At 36.1% G+C, this 17,335-nt stretch overlaps 1 protein-coding gene across 1 annotated transcript in view; it reads left to right on the forward strand.

Moving 5' to 3' along the window:
- The window catches only part of ICE1 (interactor of little elongation complex ELL subunit 1), a 38,244-nt gene extending 21,664 nt beyond the window's left edge, over positions 1–16,580 (forward strand). Inside the window, exons 13-19 of the mRNA XM_066557532.1 lie at positions 177–4,616; positions 6,368–6,536; positions 9,408–9,568; positions 12,166–12,356; positions 13,624–13,730; positions 14,655–14,753; positions 15,685–16,580. Of these exons, the coding sequence (XP_066413629.1) occupies positions 177–4,616; positions 6,368–6,536; positions 9,408–9,568; positions 12,166–12,356; positions 13,624–13,730; positions 14,655–14,753; positions 15,685–15,866 (5,349 nt within the window). The 3' untranslated portion in view covers positions 15,867–16,580. The remainder of the gene's footprint in view (positions 1–176; positions 4,617–6,367; positions 6,537–9,407; positions 9,569–12,165; positions 12,357–13,623; positions 13,731–14,654; positions 14,754–15,684) is intronic.
- Positions 16,581–17,335: the final 755 nt, after the last annotated feature.

The following is a 17,335-nucleotide window of genomic DNA, read 5'->3' on the forward strand; positions in this document are numbered from 1 at the left end:
AGAGGTACTTTCATTCACTATGAAGATCAATGGTGGAGAGGGTCGTAATTTTGTTGACCAGCCTTAATCTCTCAAAACCATTGCATGTCAGGGCCTTAAGTGTACTTGTTTAGAAAAGTAGGTCCTAAAACTGATACTAGGGTTCAGATTATTAACTTTGCTTTTTTTGATTGAAGGATATGTTCTTGGGAGAAGTCACAGGTTCCAGTGATGAAGAAGATGATTGCAGTACTTCTGCACTGGAGGATATTTTACAAGAAGACCAAGTTCAGCCTCTGAGTTGTAATGTAATCAGTCCTGGTGATGAGTATAACAGACAGTGCAAATCATGTGAGCATGGTTTTGATGCAGAAATCTCACTTAATCTGAGTTGGAATGAAAAGAATATTCATATCAGTCCTAAGATGTCAAGGAAGGAGAGAGATGCTGAAAGAAAGCAAGCTGAAGGTGCTACTCTAATGACAAACATGGTAACTAACAAATATTGTTTGGAGGAGAATTCTGGGGATGTGGAAACTGAGAACAGAAAACTAACTGGAGCAACAGCACACAAATCGGAAGACATGGAAGAACAGAAAGGAGATGGTGAGGACATGAACAGTGAAGAGGGAGATTCTTCAGTAGATTTTATGTTACAAAGTTTCAAGTGTCAGAATCAGATAGAAAAATGTAGTGTGGTAGAGCAAACAGAGGAGAATGTAACCTTAATTAGAGCTGTTGATAATGAGGGTACACATGAAAAATGTGGTGAATTAGTAAATGTAGAGAGAGATAAATTAGTAGCACAGAGAGAAGCTTCCAGAGAAGCATCTGTTCTGCGGAGTGTTTCTCATTTCCTATCTAAGCAATGCATTGTGCTTCAAAGAGAAGATGCTGAGGAAAAATCTGATGAGTTGATAGAAAATGAAGTAGTTGAAAATAAATCAAAAAATGCAGTCAAATTAACTAATATGACTGGAGCTATTGAGATCTCTGCACACTCTCAGTGCTCTGAAATAAAATATGACAGTGAAGAGATTCTGGAGAAACAACATATGCACACAAAAGACAAAGTGAACAGAGAATGTGAACCAGAGACTGTTCAAGTCTCTAGGCATTATTTACCTGTATCTGCTACTGAAGGAATCAGAACTTTGTCAGTCTTTCCAAATGATGAACACCTCAAAATTGAAGACATGAATATAACCAGAGCTCCAACTCCTGAACTACCTATGAAATTTAACAGAGGAAGTGTTCTAGAAATAGCTGAATTGTCAGAGCTACTCCATAGTGCAGAAAATGTAAAACTAGTAGATATAAAGGAGGTGGTAGGTTTACAAAGCAAACCACATCACGAGGAAGATGGTAGTAATTTATCTCAAAGGAAGTCAAACTTAGAAAATATACTTTCACTATCAAAGACAGCATGCATTATTGGTGCAGAAAGCAGTGTAGCTAAGTGTGGATCTTCTGCATTAGATTTTACAGAAGTGAAAGGTGAAATAAAACAATCTGAAAACTTATGTAAGACATTAGAATGTGGGCAGTCCAAATCTCAAAACTTTAGACTGTTTGAATCTCTAGAGACTGAAGTCAGAGTTAATCCAGAAGATTGTGGAGGGGAAATCAGTGAGTTGTTAGCAAGAGGGGATACAATTGAATCTATCTTAAGAGAAAGTAATCCTATTTCTCAGGAACAGTGTGCAAAACCTCTGACTCAGCTCTTGATAACTGAAGATTTTAAATGTGATGAAATAAAAGGGAAATTAAATAAACAAAGCAAGGAATTGGTGACTGAGACTTGCTTCAGTTCACTGAAGCAGGAAAAGAATGTTTTAAAGAAAAATGATATTTTGGAGATCATTTGCCATCCTACTTCAGAAATGGAATATAGAAGTGGCTTGGCTTTTTCTACTCAAAAGGCCTTGGAGAAGTGCTGTACAAATAATGAGGAAACCAATTCTCCTGTGCAAGTGGGAATTGGCTTGGAATCCACAAGATCTCCGGATCTAAATTTCAGTCTTCAGAAAGTTGTTAGTTTCCTTGAAACTAACTTAGCAGGAAAGGCTGCTTTTTCCTGTACTTGGGAAAACAAGGGACATACAGATTCCATTATGAGTAGTATATTTAACTGTTCTTCAGATAACTTAGAAGAGGGTGCTGAGATTCTGTCTACTGAACAATTCAACATGGGCAAAGACCCAGGTTGCCCTGAGAGAGAATATGTACACAAAAATGAAGAGAAAACTTCAGATAAGGAGCAGTCAGTAGATAAAGAACCTCAAGCATCTGTTAAATCTCAGATCATATATGCAAACCCTTATAAGAAGAATGCTTTTCTCCAAAAGTTTGATTGTCAAGAATCGGGATGCAGGACTTCTACGTGGAAGGTTAGAACAGGTCCTTCTAGAATTTATTCACTAACAGGTGGGAGAGAAAGTAAAGAACTGAACAGTTTTGTGGGTTCTGGGAAAAATGCCATAATAAATTGTAAAAGTGATTTTGATATGCCAGAGCAGAGCAATGACTCTGAAGAAAAGGACTGTTCTATACAAAAAGTTAAGTACATGAAGTGTTCTGAATGTGTTCCAATGTTTAGAAACAAACTGAGAGCTTCCAGCAGAATTGCATTGGGTGCTCTGGAAACCGGTGCAATTGTTGATGCTGATTACCAAGTACGTGAACTTCATTCAATGATGCACCCAGGAAGTACTTTCACAGTTAGTCACCTAAAAGCAGACACTGTCGTGGGTATGAATTCACAGTGTGAACCAAATAACTCTGGAGATAGTGCAAATGAGTGGTCAAGTGTGACTGGGGAGAGTTGTCCTGAAGACTCAGCCTCTTGGAAAACGGAATGTATATTAGTAACCTCTGAAAATACTGAGAGTGCTAATGAACTCATGCAGTCTAACATAGCTGGATGCATTAGTCACAATGAGGAAAGTCTATTAAAATCTGGAACATCAAAAGAAAGCCTTGTGACGCCAAATGCTTCAAAAAATAGGTTGCCACTATGCAAGATGTTAAACAGATTCTCAGAAAATTGCAGGCTGACTGTAAAAACCAGTAAATTAAATGCAAGAATGCTAGCACTTGGCAATTTCTTAGAAGAAAATGATTTTGCTAAACTTCAGTCAAATGGGAAACAAGGTTTATTACACAGTGTTGATACGGGGGTCTCAGTGTTTGAAGAATATAATAATAATAATCAAACTGCTTACAATACAGGAGAAAGCAGCACTGATGTTATCATAGATAGTGGTACAAAAAAAATTTTACTCAATTATCTTCCAAGTCCAGCCCTCTCTGATGTAAGGTGCAGTTGTCAAACAGTTGGTCAGCTTTCTGAACCACAAAAGACAGTATTAGAGAAGTTACATATGGTGGAATCAGAGTCTTCTGCTCTCAAGAAGAGCAATAAGTGGAAGTGTAAAGAGCAAGAACCATCTGAAATCTTGACTGTTTCTGCCAAAACAACTGCCCAAGTAATGCATACCAAGCTATCAAAGAAACTGTTTCAAGGTAAAAGAAAAACAAAGACTCTTAAAGTTACCCAGCCAGTTCTTGCAAATGCTAATACTTCTGTGGCAAAAAAATGCTCATCTGAGATGATAAATAAAATCAGGGAAGAGATAGGTCCTCCTCTGCCCCCCTTGCTACTGCCTCTGATTGCTACTCCTCCAAAAACTGCCTGTACTGTGTCCCCGGTAATGTCTTCTACAGGTCAATTCTCTCTGCTTTCCCCTCTTGATGATCTGATATCCCCACTATGCAAAACTCCTGTTCTTCCTCTCATGTCCCCATTAACAGATACTCCAGCAGTAAAATCTGCTATTTTATTTTCTCCTCCCTCACCCTCAGAAATGGCAGTAGGTAGAAGGATTTGCTCCTCACCTTTGAAATTTTGTACTTCCATTCCAAAGCATGCACTTCCCATTCCAGGAAGATTTCCTCTCTTTGCAGCAGTTAGTGCTGGTCCAGGTGCCCTTCAGGAGAACTCTGTGAAAATATTGGACACTATGTATCCAGAGCTGTCTGCAAGGGCAAGGACACTAAACATTCTGAAAGGCAATATTCAGCCTAACCGATGTACTTCTTCAGACAGCCAAAGTTTTCCAGGACCTGTGCCTCAAGTAGGTGGATTCAAAGCAATTGCATCTACATCAACTGCTTTTGTTAAAGCTGGGAGCAATTTGAAATCTGATAGTGGCAAAGATGTGCAAAATCAGCAATTCTTTTCAAATCATCTTGGAAAAAGGACGCTACTGCAGGTATCTATGCCAAGAAGTGCCAAAAGACTGAGGCTGGAGAGTGAACCACCAAGGATGGAGCCCAGTGATGTTACTGCTGTCAGAAATACTAAAAATACCATCTCTGAAATGCAGGAGGCTTTCCATGGTATAAGCTATGAAATCAGTGATTCATCACAGTGTTCCAATTTAGAAGAATCACTACCAGTAAAGAAGGATTCTGAGTGCCAGAAAGTTTCTTTGGCATTAGAGAAAGTTGCTGAATCCTGTTTTGACTTGTTACCAGTTATCAAAGGTCATGTGTATGTTGGTAATATCTCAAAGATTCCAGTAATGAGAGATGAAGAGAGAGAAGTTGTCTATGAATTTGGTATTAAAAACAAGGTAAGTAGCATAATTTTAAATTTTGTTGTTTAATAATCACTTCTGTGCAGATGGAAAGAGTCTAAGTTTGTAGTATTTGAATTCTCAATTGTTGTGGCAATGTCCTGTGCCAAAGTGTAGTCTTGAAAGGTTATTAGAAATCTAAATTTTTATAACATAAGAAAATACAGAACTGCACAAGAAATTACTTTTCAGTGGTGTCCAAGATGCAAAACTGCAGTTATAAATACATATGCTTTTCTGATGTATGCATGAATCACTTTATTTTTGCAGCATTTTTTGAAGTGGACAGTATTAACAGTTGTAGGAGTTTCTCCAAAATTACTCTATTTTTTTAATTAAAAAAAATAAACTTTAATGTACATACTGGTATATAATTTAGTTCTATGTTTACCTTTACTATTCTACATCAGGTTATCAAATTTAATTTTATTGGAAAATTCTTCCCTTATTTCTCAGAACTTCCTTAGCATCAGTGCTGAAAAATTTTGCTTCAGTTGCCATCTTTCTCATAGATAATTTGTAGTTTACAGCAGAGCAATTCACTGACTAGTACATGGCAGCATTTTGTCCTGTTACAGTCCTGGTACGTAATTAAGTTCTCCTTAGAAGTTGCTACCAAGATCTCAGACCTCTTTGTTAGGAGTTGTCAAGTCTGTTAACTTCATAGAAGCAAGGCTTGTAGCTTTATGTTTTCAGGTCCAGCCAGTAGCAAGCCAGAGTACACACTCCTAGTAGAGAGACATGCACACAGTACACACCTACTCTTATTCCCTTGTCTGGTTAGTCAGGTTGAAATCCTGGTAGAGGAAAATACATTCGTATATATACAGATAATATGGATTCCCCCAGCAGCTAACATTAGGCACTCAGTATATTCAGTAGGTGACTGATATTCTTCTCACTTCTCATGTACTGACAAACTTAGAGACACAGAAGTATACATACATTCCTCCAGCAGCTGGTCTGGACTTGTGTCTGGGCCTCAGACTTGTGGTCTTTCAGGTGGCTGGCTTAGATCTTCTGGTTCCTCCCAAAGTTAACACTCAGAATCCCTGTGGTTCACAGATGCCCAGTCTGAACTGTGTACTCTCCAGCACCTGGCTCCTAAACCTCTCATTCTACTCCCCACTTTGAGGTCTCCCTCTAAGCATCCCCTAATAAGTCATGCACGCTCTGCACAAACTCAATGTTCTTTTTCCTTGCATCTCATATTAAGTCCCATGTTACTATAGGCAGCAACATCTCCTCCCCATCTCCTGCAGTGTGTACAGTGATCTGGAGAAAGACTGCTGTTAGCTTACCTAGTAAATCTCACACCTGAACAATGGGCTGTTTGTCCTTCTTTGACATCTTTGGAAGTAGCTAAGTCAGGGTGCTTACCTTTGCTCTGATTAGGTTATTTGGGTTACTCTACCTGTCATTATTCCTCTCCTCGTTCCTTCTACTTGTCATTATTCTCCTTGTTCTTAGAGGAAGACTGTTGTTAATCACATAAACAAACAATTTATATTAAAACAGTAGTAGCCCTGTTCTTCATTTGTTTATCGCATGTTTATTCTGGGAAGTTGCCTGCTCCTCCCTCTTTTTTCTTTCACTGGTTGCCTCTGATTTACTTTCCTGCGTTTTATATATATGCAAACAGTATTCTTGCAAATAAGATAGTAGTTTTTTTACTTGTTATACGACTACAGTCTTGTCAAGTATTCTTCAGTATGTAACAGTCTAACAATATATTTTGTGTCTTATAGCATTTAGCAGAGTCCTTGCTGTGCGTTATTCTCAATAAGCTGAAGGCTCAGAAGAATGCCCCAAATTATAATTTCAGTCAGGCTTTGTGTCGACTCTATGCAGGAATTTGTCGACAGTTGGGAGATTTGGAAAGAGCCCGCCTTTTCTGCTATAGTCTACTTAAAGAAGGTATAGTGTGGTTTAGTGGCCTTATTTTGTAAATGTGCTGTGTGTCTTTGCTGCAGTGTGTCAGAATTACTGTGTTTGTAAAAACAAACAGAAATCCTGTTCAAGGGTTGTTTTCCTCTTCAAGGCTTGTTTTCCAGATTTTTTTTCTGTAATGCAGAAATATAGACTGTTCTAGAAGAAATTCTCATAGTTCCACCACATCTGTACTGTAGTTTTGTGGTGACCTGGGCTCTTAGTAGTCTACTTATTTTTCCAAGGAAATATTTAATTTAGGACACTCTGTGCTTTTATTTCCCCACCATCTCCAAAATGATAATCTGATTTCTGTAAATTTCGTCCTTTTAGCCTGTTAGTATTTTCTTATTTTAATTGAGTAGGTATTGATTCATAAAGAAAGTGTGATTTTAAACCAGGTATTTAACACAGTGTCAGGAGCTGGACAATAACTTGATCAAAACCAGGATATTTTTATAATATGTCCTCCTTAAAATCTTTTTACTTTCTGTTATCCAAATTCTTGCTTTGTTGAGAAGTTTTTTCCATTTTCATTCCCTTCCTTTGCTCCCCTGCCTTTTGGTCACAGGAACAAAGTTAACACATATGTACTATTGCAAAGTTAAGAATCTTAGTTTTGGAAGATTAAAACTCACTAAGTTTGAAAATAGTATACTGGTATCTGTGTTTAACATTAAAATAAAATTCAAGAGCACTGACAAGCAAAGTGCTAAAGCTTGAGATTGTTTCAATTACTTGCTATGTTTCATATAATGTTCCCATCTTTTTTTTGTTTTAATCTTAAAAAGGTTTGTGATTTCATTTTGTTCTTAGTTACCATTTTTTGAGGGGCTGTAATATTTTTGTTTGAGTTCTTTTTCAAATTCCTGTTCTCCCCTCTGTTTTTCTATCCTTCAGTCTGTTATAATTCTACTTTTACTTCTTTCATGTTAATAGTTTTAATACTGCACCATGTTAGAAACTATTACTTGTCAGATATATATTTTCTGCATCTAAAATAATAATTAAGCTTTTTGTTTTGCAGTATCTTACTGTTTTTTCTTTTTGGGGGCTCTTGCAAATATTAAACATTTCCCCTTTTTTCCTTTCTTTTTCCTTTCTAAGATCCAAACTTTAATAGCTTAATGCAGACTTTTATTGGATGATTTTATCTTCTAGACATTGAATTGCATAAGTTTCTATTGTCATTGTTCTGTGGTTTTATAGTAATTTTTTGAGTGAGGACAGCTGTAAACACATCTTAAGTTCTGTTTAGGCATTTTAAAATTTGTTTGGTTTTATTTGATTACTATGCATTTATTTTTGGGTTTTCTCTTTCATGTAATTTCACATATTCCCATCAGAATTATTGCAACCCAAGCTACACAATTACCAGATTCACTATGAACAGTCAGTATTGCTTCTTTAGACCAACATCATTTGTTGTCTTGATAACTTGTCCATCGTTTTTCTTCTGTTCTCCTTTCAAGTGTTCTGCCTTAAGTGACTATAAATAAAATGTTACCTTTCTGGTTAATTTTCCTTTCACCTCTCCTCTGTTCCCTCCCTTTTTTCTTTTTTTAATTTTTTTTATGCCCCTTGAACTCTACTCATTGTTGAGTGAATTTTATAAGTGTTTCAAATTCCTGGGCAGGCAATTCTAGTTGCCAGTAATTCTAGTTCACCAGCAGTCCTGATAGAAAAAACTGAATTCTTCACATGATGAGCAGCTTCAGAGTAGAAGTTCCATCCAAAACACCTCATTGAAGTGTATATCCTTTATGTTCATTAACGCTTCTTAATTTGATATATTTTGATATGTTTTCTAGTACTTAAGATCTTTCAAAAAATGTAGATGTTATGCTGAAGTGAAAAGTGAATTCAGCTTTTAGATTTCATTGTTTTTTGTATTGTGTTTCAGGCATATGCATTCCAGTATAGCATTTCATGCAAGGAAGTAGTATCTGCTTTTTTACTTATTCCAGTGTATTTGTTATTGCTTGCAATCTACACATTCATGTTTTATCTTAGTATTTTGCCTTGGAGCTCTCAGCTTTGGTTTTCAGAAGGGTCTTTTGGGTTCCCATTGATGGTCTGGAACTGTCCTGTCAACAGATAGTTGTCAGATACTTGCTCTGAATTACTTTATTGAATGAGGATTCTTCAATTATATGGAGTAGCACAAATTTTTACATCTATGGAAGTATAAATAGTAGCATGCAACATTCATATATGCTTACATACAACTTGCATAATATGCAATTTCTCTGACAAAGTCTGGGAAAACTGCTGAGGAATATCAGATTTGAATTATGCGAAAGTTCTTTGCAAGCTTTATATATATATATATCCATATATATAATTACATATAATTTCACAGGTGTATGGGTGCAATGTATTAGCAAGCACTGTAGATTTTTGGTTTTTTACTAATTCTAGTTTGGCCCAGTGATCAGAGTGCTTATTTGTGACTGGAATGTATTAGGTAGGTTGTTGGAGTGCATCTTCCAGTCTAATTGAATCCTAAAAGAATCCGGTTTCAATGCTCTAAGACCACTCTCCTTAGTGAACTAAAGTGAAGTAAGAAAGATGAAGGGAGAGGGAGTGAAATTACAATGGGGGAGGTGGCTTAAGGTTTGTTGTGGTTCTGCTGGTGTTTCTTGTTTGTTTTTTTTATTGGATATTTTCTTCTTATTTAGTCTCAGGACTGAGATGTGCTAGTATGACTCCCTTCCCTTAGGCTTCAGTTCTGATGTGACTTCTGTGCCTTTTTTCCTAGTTACCTTGCTGAATGCACTAGTTTTTAATGCCGAAATATATTCATTTTTGTGTTTTAAAATGTTAAAAATTTACTTAATTATTTCTTTTTTTCCTTAGACTATCCAGACTCAGAAAAATTGATTTTATTTGTCACAAATGTATGGTCTGACATATTTGTCTTCCAAGGTGCAATTAACAAAGCTATGCAATTAGTTATCAGGAAGAGTGCAAGCAATGAGATGCTGGCCTGTCTAAGTGCTTATCTCAACTGGGAAAAGGTAATGTCTGATTTCATTGTCAATATCATCTTTTGTCTGCATTGGTCACTTTGCTGGCTGAATCAAATCAAGCAACTTTCTTTTCTAATGAAAGGTGTGAATATCCCATGGAGGCTGTACAGCTGCACAACTAATGCTGCTTCAGGCATTTTCCCCCTAGTTGTCCAGACCCTACTAGAATACAATACTTTTCTTGTTTTCCCATCTACTGAACATTAAAAGTAAAGGTTGTTTTTAAACTTTTAACTAGAGCATTGTTGGACTAGGGAATTCCTTCCATCTTTGGAACTGTTCTTTGAGATGTTTCTTTCTTTTGCTTTATAATGTTGCTTTTTAAAATATGTATTTGTTTTGTCTTTTGTAGTTCTCTGTGTAACAGGTAATATGTTACTACAGTTATTTTCAAGATGAGCTGGTTTCTTTTTACTCATGATCTTTTTGCAAGGTAGACTGTAAATACTTGTTTATCACAAAAAAACTCAATTACTTAAGCAGTTGGTGTGATTAATACAAAACCAGTGATACCAGGAGAAGGATGATCAGTGAGAGCTGACTTCAAGCCTTTTAGCATTCGCCAAATCATTCAATTTCTATCAGTTTTCAGCAGGCACATATTACCATCCTGAAAAGAATGTTGCAAGAAAGGAAAATTGAAATAATTGGGAGCAATTTTATATAATGCAAATGGAAAGCCAGAGGTGCTTTGCTTCTAAAGGAGTTTGTGTAACAGGCTGGTGTGTCTGTTTAAAGGCTAGGGCCCCATATATTTGAAAACTCCATATTAATGCCAGGCTTGCTTCCTGGAAATTAAATAATTTTGTATATATCAAGTGAACAAAATCATATTGATTCATAGCTGTCCTAGTTGCCAAAAGGGAGCATGGCTAGGACTTGGAGATTAATTCTGTACCACCTCACATCATTACCAGGGATGTGGGGAAGGGGGTATCTTCCAGGGAGAATGAGTCCCTTCCAGGCCAGCATAGTGTGGTGGACGGAGAGGTTGTGTACTGTTGTTTCCATGCGAATTGTTGGTCTCTCTTTTGTACCCTCCATCATTAGTATTTATTGTTATTACTGTTTGTATTCTTATCTCATTGCTGTTTCCAGTAAATTGTTCTTCTCTCAACCTGTGATCTTTATATTTGTGCCTCCAATTCTCCTCTCCATCCTGCCACAGAGAATAGGAAGGGAGAGGAGGGAGGAAGCTAGCTGTGCTTGGTTTCAGTGAGAGCACTAATCTGGAGAATACCATTCCTCAACTATGACAATAGCTCATCTATTCCCTATCCTAACATGCTGCTGTACAACTGCCTTGAGGAATGCAGTAGTCTTACTGCTGTTGTCATAGCCTTTCAGTGTTGAATGATTTTTTTTTTCTTTAATCTCTGAAACCAGCTCTGAATTTAATTTGGTATTACTGAAATTACAGCCCCCTAAACCTGCTTTAGTGCAGGAGTGAATTAATTTGGCATGGATTTGTATCTGTTTTTTTTTACTATTATATCACAGTTGTGATGTAGCATTAATCTCTGGTATTCAGTTACACTGTGCTGCAGTCCCTGTTTAGCAAAGAATTTGTATTCTCCATTCTGTTAGGTTACAGCTTTTAGTATCATGCCAGTAGAGATACACATAAGAATGTCCTAGTAAATGTTCCTGGAAATATTAATTCTTTGCACTCACACTACCTACTTTATTAATGGATCTCTGAAATATGAGAGCTACTGCAGCTGGGGAGAAATACTTCAGAATTTTCTACATTGAAGATAGGAGATGACATCATCCTGTCTGTAAGCTCTGTTTTACTTGGGTAGAAATACAGATAAAAATTTCAAGTAGATTGTGATTAAAAGTCTGTTATACATATAATTTTAGGAGAAGATTGTTCTACTTCTGAAAGTAAAGCTCACTTGGGATGGGTATTTATTTCTTGGTCAAAGCATGTCATTTTAGTGCCTTGCACCATGGCAGAACTTGTCAATTAGATGAGGTTTTGTACTGAGGAGATCTGCCAAGCACCTATTCTGTTTATGTGATAAGCTTAGACTTTTTTTATATGTCAGATATTCAAAAAATGTTTGTTTTTAAATTTCCTTTCTTCCCTTAGCTGTTTAATTGGCAGAATGGTTTCACATGACATATTTATTTACCTCAACTATTGAAAGTATTTGCTTGCAAATTTGCGCCTAATGAAGAATAAATAGTAATAAATTTTAAAACTATTTATATTAGACTAATTATTAGACTATATTAGACTAATCTTCTTGCACTGGAAAAACACACTTCTTACCTGTAGTGAGAGAAATAAAAATCCCCAAATTGTAGGAGAAGTTGAGAGAGTGGGTGTGAGATCTGTGTGTTTTCTTGTTTGGGTATTTTTTTCCCAAACTCTTCTTTTAGTAAAAGTGTCAGAAAAAATACCTAGTACTTGAAGGTTTTGGTTTATGTACTCTATTTGTTTGTGCTAATTCAACCCAAAAGTTGGATATGTGGTGTAAGATGCTGTACACAGTCAGTATCAAATATTTGTAAAGAGTTTGGTTCTGGGCTGGTAATTTTTTATGCATTAAGATAATTACCTTCTGAAATTCCAGAGTTCATCTTTAGATGCTGGTATTATGGTCTCAAACCTGCTTTTAGAAATGCAGTCATGTACAAAAGTAGAATTTCACCTGAGTGAGCAGTATGGAGAAGATCTCAGTGAAGATGCTTGGCAGTATATATTTGCTGTTGATTTACTCTGCTCTCATATGAAGTGGGATTGGACACATGATAACGTTATAAGGTATTGTGGTGATCATGACTTTCAAATGTTTTCCTTTGTGTTTTTTTCTGAGGTTTGTTTTGGTGGTGTTTTTTTGTTTCCCAAATTCATTATGACTTAGCTTTTAACATAATAAAATGTTGCATAGGTATTTAGAAAATGAGGATGTTTCAGCCTGATGAGACCTAGATTACTATGTATGTGTGCATTATTTTAAGATAGGAGAAATTATCAATGAGGAAATGTAATATTTTATGGTATTGTCCCAAGAAATGAACCCTGTTAGAGCTATTCTAGTAAAGAATTGCTTTCACAATAGCTGTATAAGATTTTGAGATTGTCTGTCAGTGAAGCAAAGTGATTGTCTTCTTCTGAACGCACTTGTTGAATTCCCCTTCCCCCACTGTAGAAAATGAAGGTGGAATTTCTGATATGAAAATAACACTGCTTCTGTGCTGGAAGTGAAATATATCCATACTCATTAATGTATTATGTTGATTTCAGTCTGATTTTAATTCTAAAATAATTATAATACTTAGAGTCAATGTCTTAATTTTTCTTTGAACCTAAAATCCAGGATATGGACTGCTACCATACTTAACCTTGTTTGAAAGACTCCATTTTGACTGCTACACTGATCTGACAGCCTTGATTTTCTCTATAGAGGTTACATGACTTAGGAGACATTTGTTTATCTGTGACATAACATAATAAGTGATACTTATAATCATCATCTTGTATATAAATTCCATACCTTCAGATAGTAAAGAAGATTTTTTTGTTGAAATACTTTCAGAATTAATACAAATTAGCTTCAGTGAAACATATGTAGTCTTAATTAAAGCCATACCAAGGTGATTGTCTCTTGAGTTGTGCTGGTCATAGGACCTAGGTAACTAGGTCTAGACCTAGACCTAGGTAACTCTACCTAGACCTAGGTAACTAGATCTATCAGCATAATTGGTAACTCTACCTAGGTAACTCTACCTAGACCTAGGTAACTAGGTCTATCAGCATAATTTTAAGGATTAAAAAAGTCTTACTTTGGGTCATTTTAGGTTTAAAAACAAGCATCACATCCTACTTGTAACAAACAAACTGAATTTTCAGTCATATAAGAAACTTACAGAACATATCAGCATGACATTTGAAAGCAACATGATTTCATATACATTTGTCAAGTCAGTCTACGTAAAGTTAGTAACAAACAAAAGAGTCATTTGTGTATGAATACTATAACTACCCCTTCATGCAGTATGAGATTTTCAAATTAATTTTTCTTTCACAGCAAAGTGCTTTGGCCTTCTATGGATAACTGGATAAAGAAGAGAAAGGGGCATGAAATTGCTCAATCAATTCGTGATAGTGTTATAGCATTGACACTCAGGCTAATTGGTAAGTAATCTAAATTCTTGGTTGAACTTCTATTTTGTATAAGTATGTCTTTATGAAAGTGTCAGGCCTATCTGGAAAGGGGGTTGAAGTATTATTGAATTTTATTGGATCTTTTTGCAGGTATTTTCTGTTTATCAGCCTGTGGAAAGTAGGTACTTAAGTTTTCAGAGATGTCATATTGATTCATGATAACAAATACCAACATGTTTTATGTATTTAAAATAAAATTATCTGTAGCCACATATAGAATCATAGAAATCCTGAGTTGGAAGGGACCCACTGGGATCATTGAAGTCCAACTCCTACCCTGCACAGGCCAGCTCCAGGAATCACACCACATGCTTAATGTGTCTTGAAATCAGACAGGATTGGTGCTGTGACCAGTTCCCTGAGATGCCTGTTCCAGTGCCTAACCAACCTCTGGGTGAACAATATTTTTCTAATAGCTAACCTAAACCTCCCATGACACAGCTTCATGCCATATAGTTTCCAGCAAAATGTATAAAATGCGGTTTTTTATGCAACTTAATACCATAATAAATTTAAGTTAAATTAATTTATTTGGGATCTAGGTGGCATTTGATGTAAATATATATAATTTGAGTTTCAATAAATATTTTCAGTATGTAGGCTATATGACAGGGTTTATTTAAAAAATTGCATTCTTTCTGAGTTTTACACTAAAAAATTGTAAACCTATAGGAGGTTGGATCAATCTGATTAAAAATGCATTGGGGTCTTCAGTTACACAAGGAATAAGACAACTGTTGTTCCAAAGACAACATGGTAACAGGAATTTTTTGTAGTTAAAATTTACATTTTATGTTGATATTTCAACAGATAGACAGACAGTTGGGAAGTATAAAAGCTGGGAAGTTGACTGTCTAAATAGTCAGATATGTAGTAACACTTTTTTTCTTTCAGGTCGATTAGGACAAATAGGTTTGAAGGAAGGCTATCTTGCTGCAGTGAAGAATATTAGTTCAGTAATTGGACTGTTTGTACAGCATGCAAAAGAGGAAGGTAATGTTCTTTTAGAGGAACTTGAGTGTAACATCCACAATGTGAAGTTCTGCAATGCCAGAATATAAATTAAGGCACACATGGGAAAACAGCCTGCTCTTGCAGTTTTTATTAGTATATAACAGGTCAAACAGTTTTCAGTTTGAGTCCCTTTCTGTTACAAAGTTAATGAGCTATTAACAGTATTACCTTCTGTTTGAGACAGAGAAAAAATGTGAGATGGTTTCAGACACCTTGGAATTGGACTGTTTCATGTAAGAGCCTGCCAGCTGCATTAGAGATCACTTAAAGGGTGATCAAGTTAAGATCACTTGAAGGGTGATTCTAACTTGAGCAGTAATAGCTAATTTTTTAACTGAGCAATTTATGCTGAAGCTTACTAATAAAATTGTTGTATTGGGAGACGGACAGTTCAAGGTCCTGATGAGATGAAACTAGGCAGTTAGAGCAGCAGAAATCCACATTGTTAAGTTACTCTGGATGTTAAGTACATTTTGCAGTGAAGCATTTGTTATTGTTTGGGAGCTGTTTTGAACCACCTGTATAACTTCTCTTCCTTGCAATCTCAAGTTCTAACATGGTAGTGTATGGTGTACAGCGTATGTCTGTTTTTCTGACTCAGTGTAAACCTGACTGCTTTCTTAAGTCTGATTACTCTGAACTAAAGTCACTAGATTCTTAATTCCTGTACACCCTTTGAGTACTAAAAAGTTGCTGAATTGAGAAAACTGGAAAGTGTTAGTATAAAATGAGATGTTACAGAATTTGTTTGCACGTTGTCATCTTTCTACATTATGGTGTTAGACATCACAACTGCTGATGTGTTTTATTTTCAGTTCTTGAATAATAGTTTCTATAGATTCAAGATTCCCTAAAACATTTTTGCTTATCAAAAAGTATCTATAAGCTGATTTTTGTTAACTTTTTGCAGCTATTCCTTGGGGTGTGCAGCTGGCAGCCGTATATTCACTATGTGACTTGGGTTCAAGCAATCCAGAAGGTATTGTTGAGGCCATCCATACCTGGAGAGCAAAAGTTCATGACAACATCCCTTCTGCTATCACAGATGGCATAGCTGAAATCACCTCTCTGTGTGAAATGGAGCTAAACTAGGGAAGTGGACTGATCTAAAGGAAAAAGTGCCTTACCTATTAAGCAGTAGTTGGTTCCAGTTAAGAATTATACCAAGTGGTGTGTCTTCTTGTATTTCCTGCTTTTAATCAGAATGTCTGATCATACAAAGCAAGGTCAAGTATTTTATTTGGCTTTTCTGTTTGAAGGAAGAGTTTTTATAAAATAAACAAAAATACTTGCTTTTCCTAGTAGCTGATTAGTGATCTGAAAACGAGTGCATCTTGAACTTCTGATATATTTCTGGTTTGATGACAATAAAAATCAGTAACAGTTTTCGTTTTTCTACCTACATCAGTTTGGAGTATGGACTATTTGACAGAATATTCAGCGTGACTTGAAAACCTGGCTCTATTATTTTGTACTATTTTAATAAAGTAACCATTCAGATAGCAGAACATTCCCCAGATTCTGCTTTATTTTGCTTGGGTTGTCTTATAAACTTAATTTAAAATACTTGTGGAAAACAGGTAGGAATTGACTTTTTTTGTAGCCATTGTGTATGGAGTAACAGATACTAAATCTCTAAACTTGTATATATGGTGTATTCTGATGTGTCTCACATTTGATATTTTTTCCACTTGGAGAATTTTGTGTATGTAAATAGAGAGTTGGTTGAAAAAAAGTTCATGTTTCTAATGATAGCTTCACTACACTCTGTTTTTGTATCTCTCATAATAAAAGAGATGAATACTATTGTGTTCTTGTTGACCTTTTAAATAACCCAGAGTTAACTGTGTTTCTAGCTTATATAAATACTGTTTTGGGGGGCAGCAGGAAATTGCCTGTTGAGGTAATTTCATTCACACAGAATGAATTGTCCATAACATTGCAGTTCTGGACATCTCTCCAAAAGTTTCTGGTATGCTTTGGAGGCTTGGGAAGCAGCCTCAAAATACTATTGAAAATTTGTATTTTCACTCTGTGGTTGTGCCCATGTGAAGGGGTGAGCTTTGCTAATGCAGATTCTTATTGTAATGGGACCTAGCTTCTGACAGAGTTTTGTGGTGCTGATATGCATTGTGATTTTTGTGCCTCTTCTAAGTGTGACTACCAGTGGAGTCTCCTAGCCCTCTGTGAGTTTCTCTCCTCTGAGGTGAAACTGTGTAGAGCAAAGTGGCCATTGATTTCAGTTGCAGCTATAGCTGCTTGCACTCTGGACATCAAATTAACCTCAGTGAGCTTACCATAGACAATTCAGTCAATGAAAAATAATCTAGTAGTATTGGTGATACCTGTGCACAATAGGCATTGCTACAGATGTCTGTCATGAAGGCTTCCAATTTGCCTCAGGTTGAAACTGTATGATGTCTGGGACTCTGCACATTTTGGTGATTGTGAAGCCTTTGAGGATTTTATGTGTAGCTTTCATTTACCCTTCTTGCACTAAAATGAGTACAAAATCTCTGAAGTGGAAGAAGTGAAAAGAAAACACAGGTTGACAATAAAAG

The sequence above is a fragment of the Molothrus aeneus genome, chromosome 1 (assembly GCF_037042795.1).
Source record: "Molothrus aeneus isolate 106 chromosome 1, BPBGC_Maene_1.0, whole genome shotgun sequence".
Classification (NCBI taxonomy): domain Eukaryota; kingdom Metazoa; phylum Chordata; class Aves; order Passeriformes; family Icteridae; genus Molothrus; species Molothrus aeneus.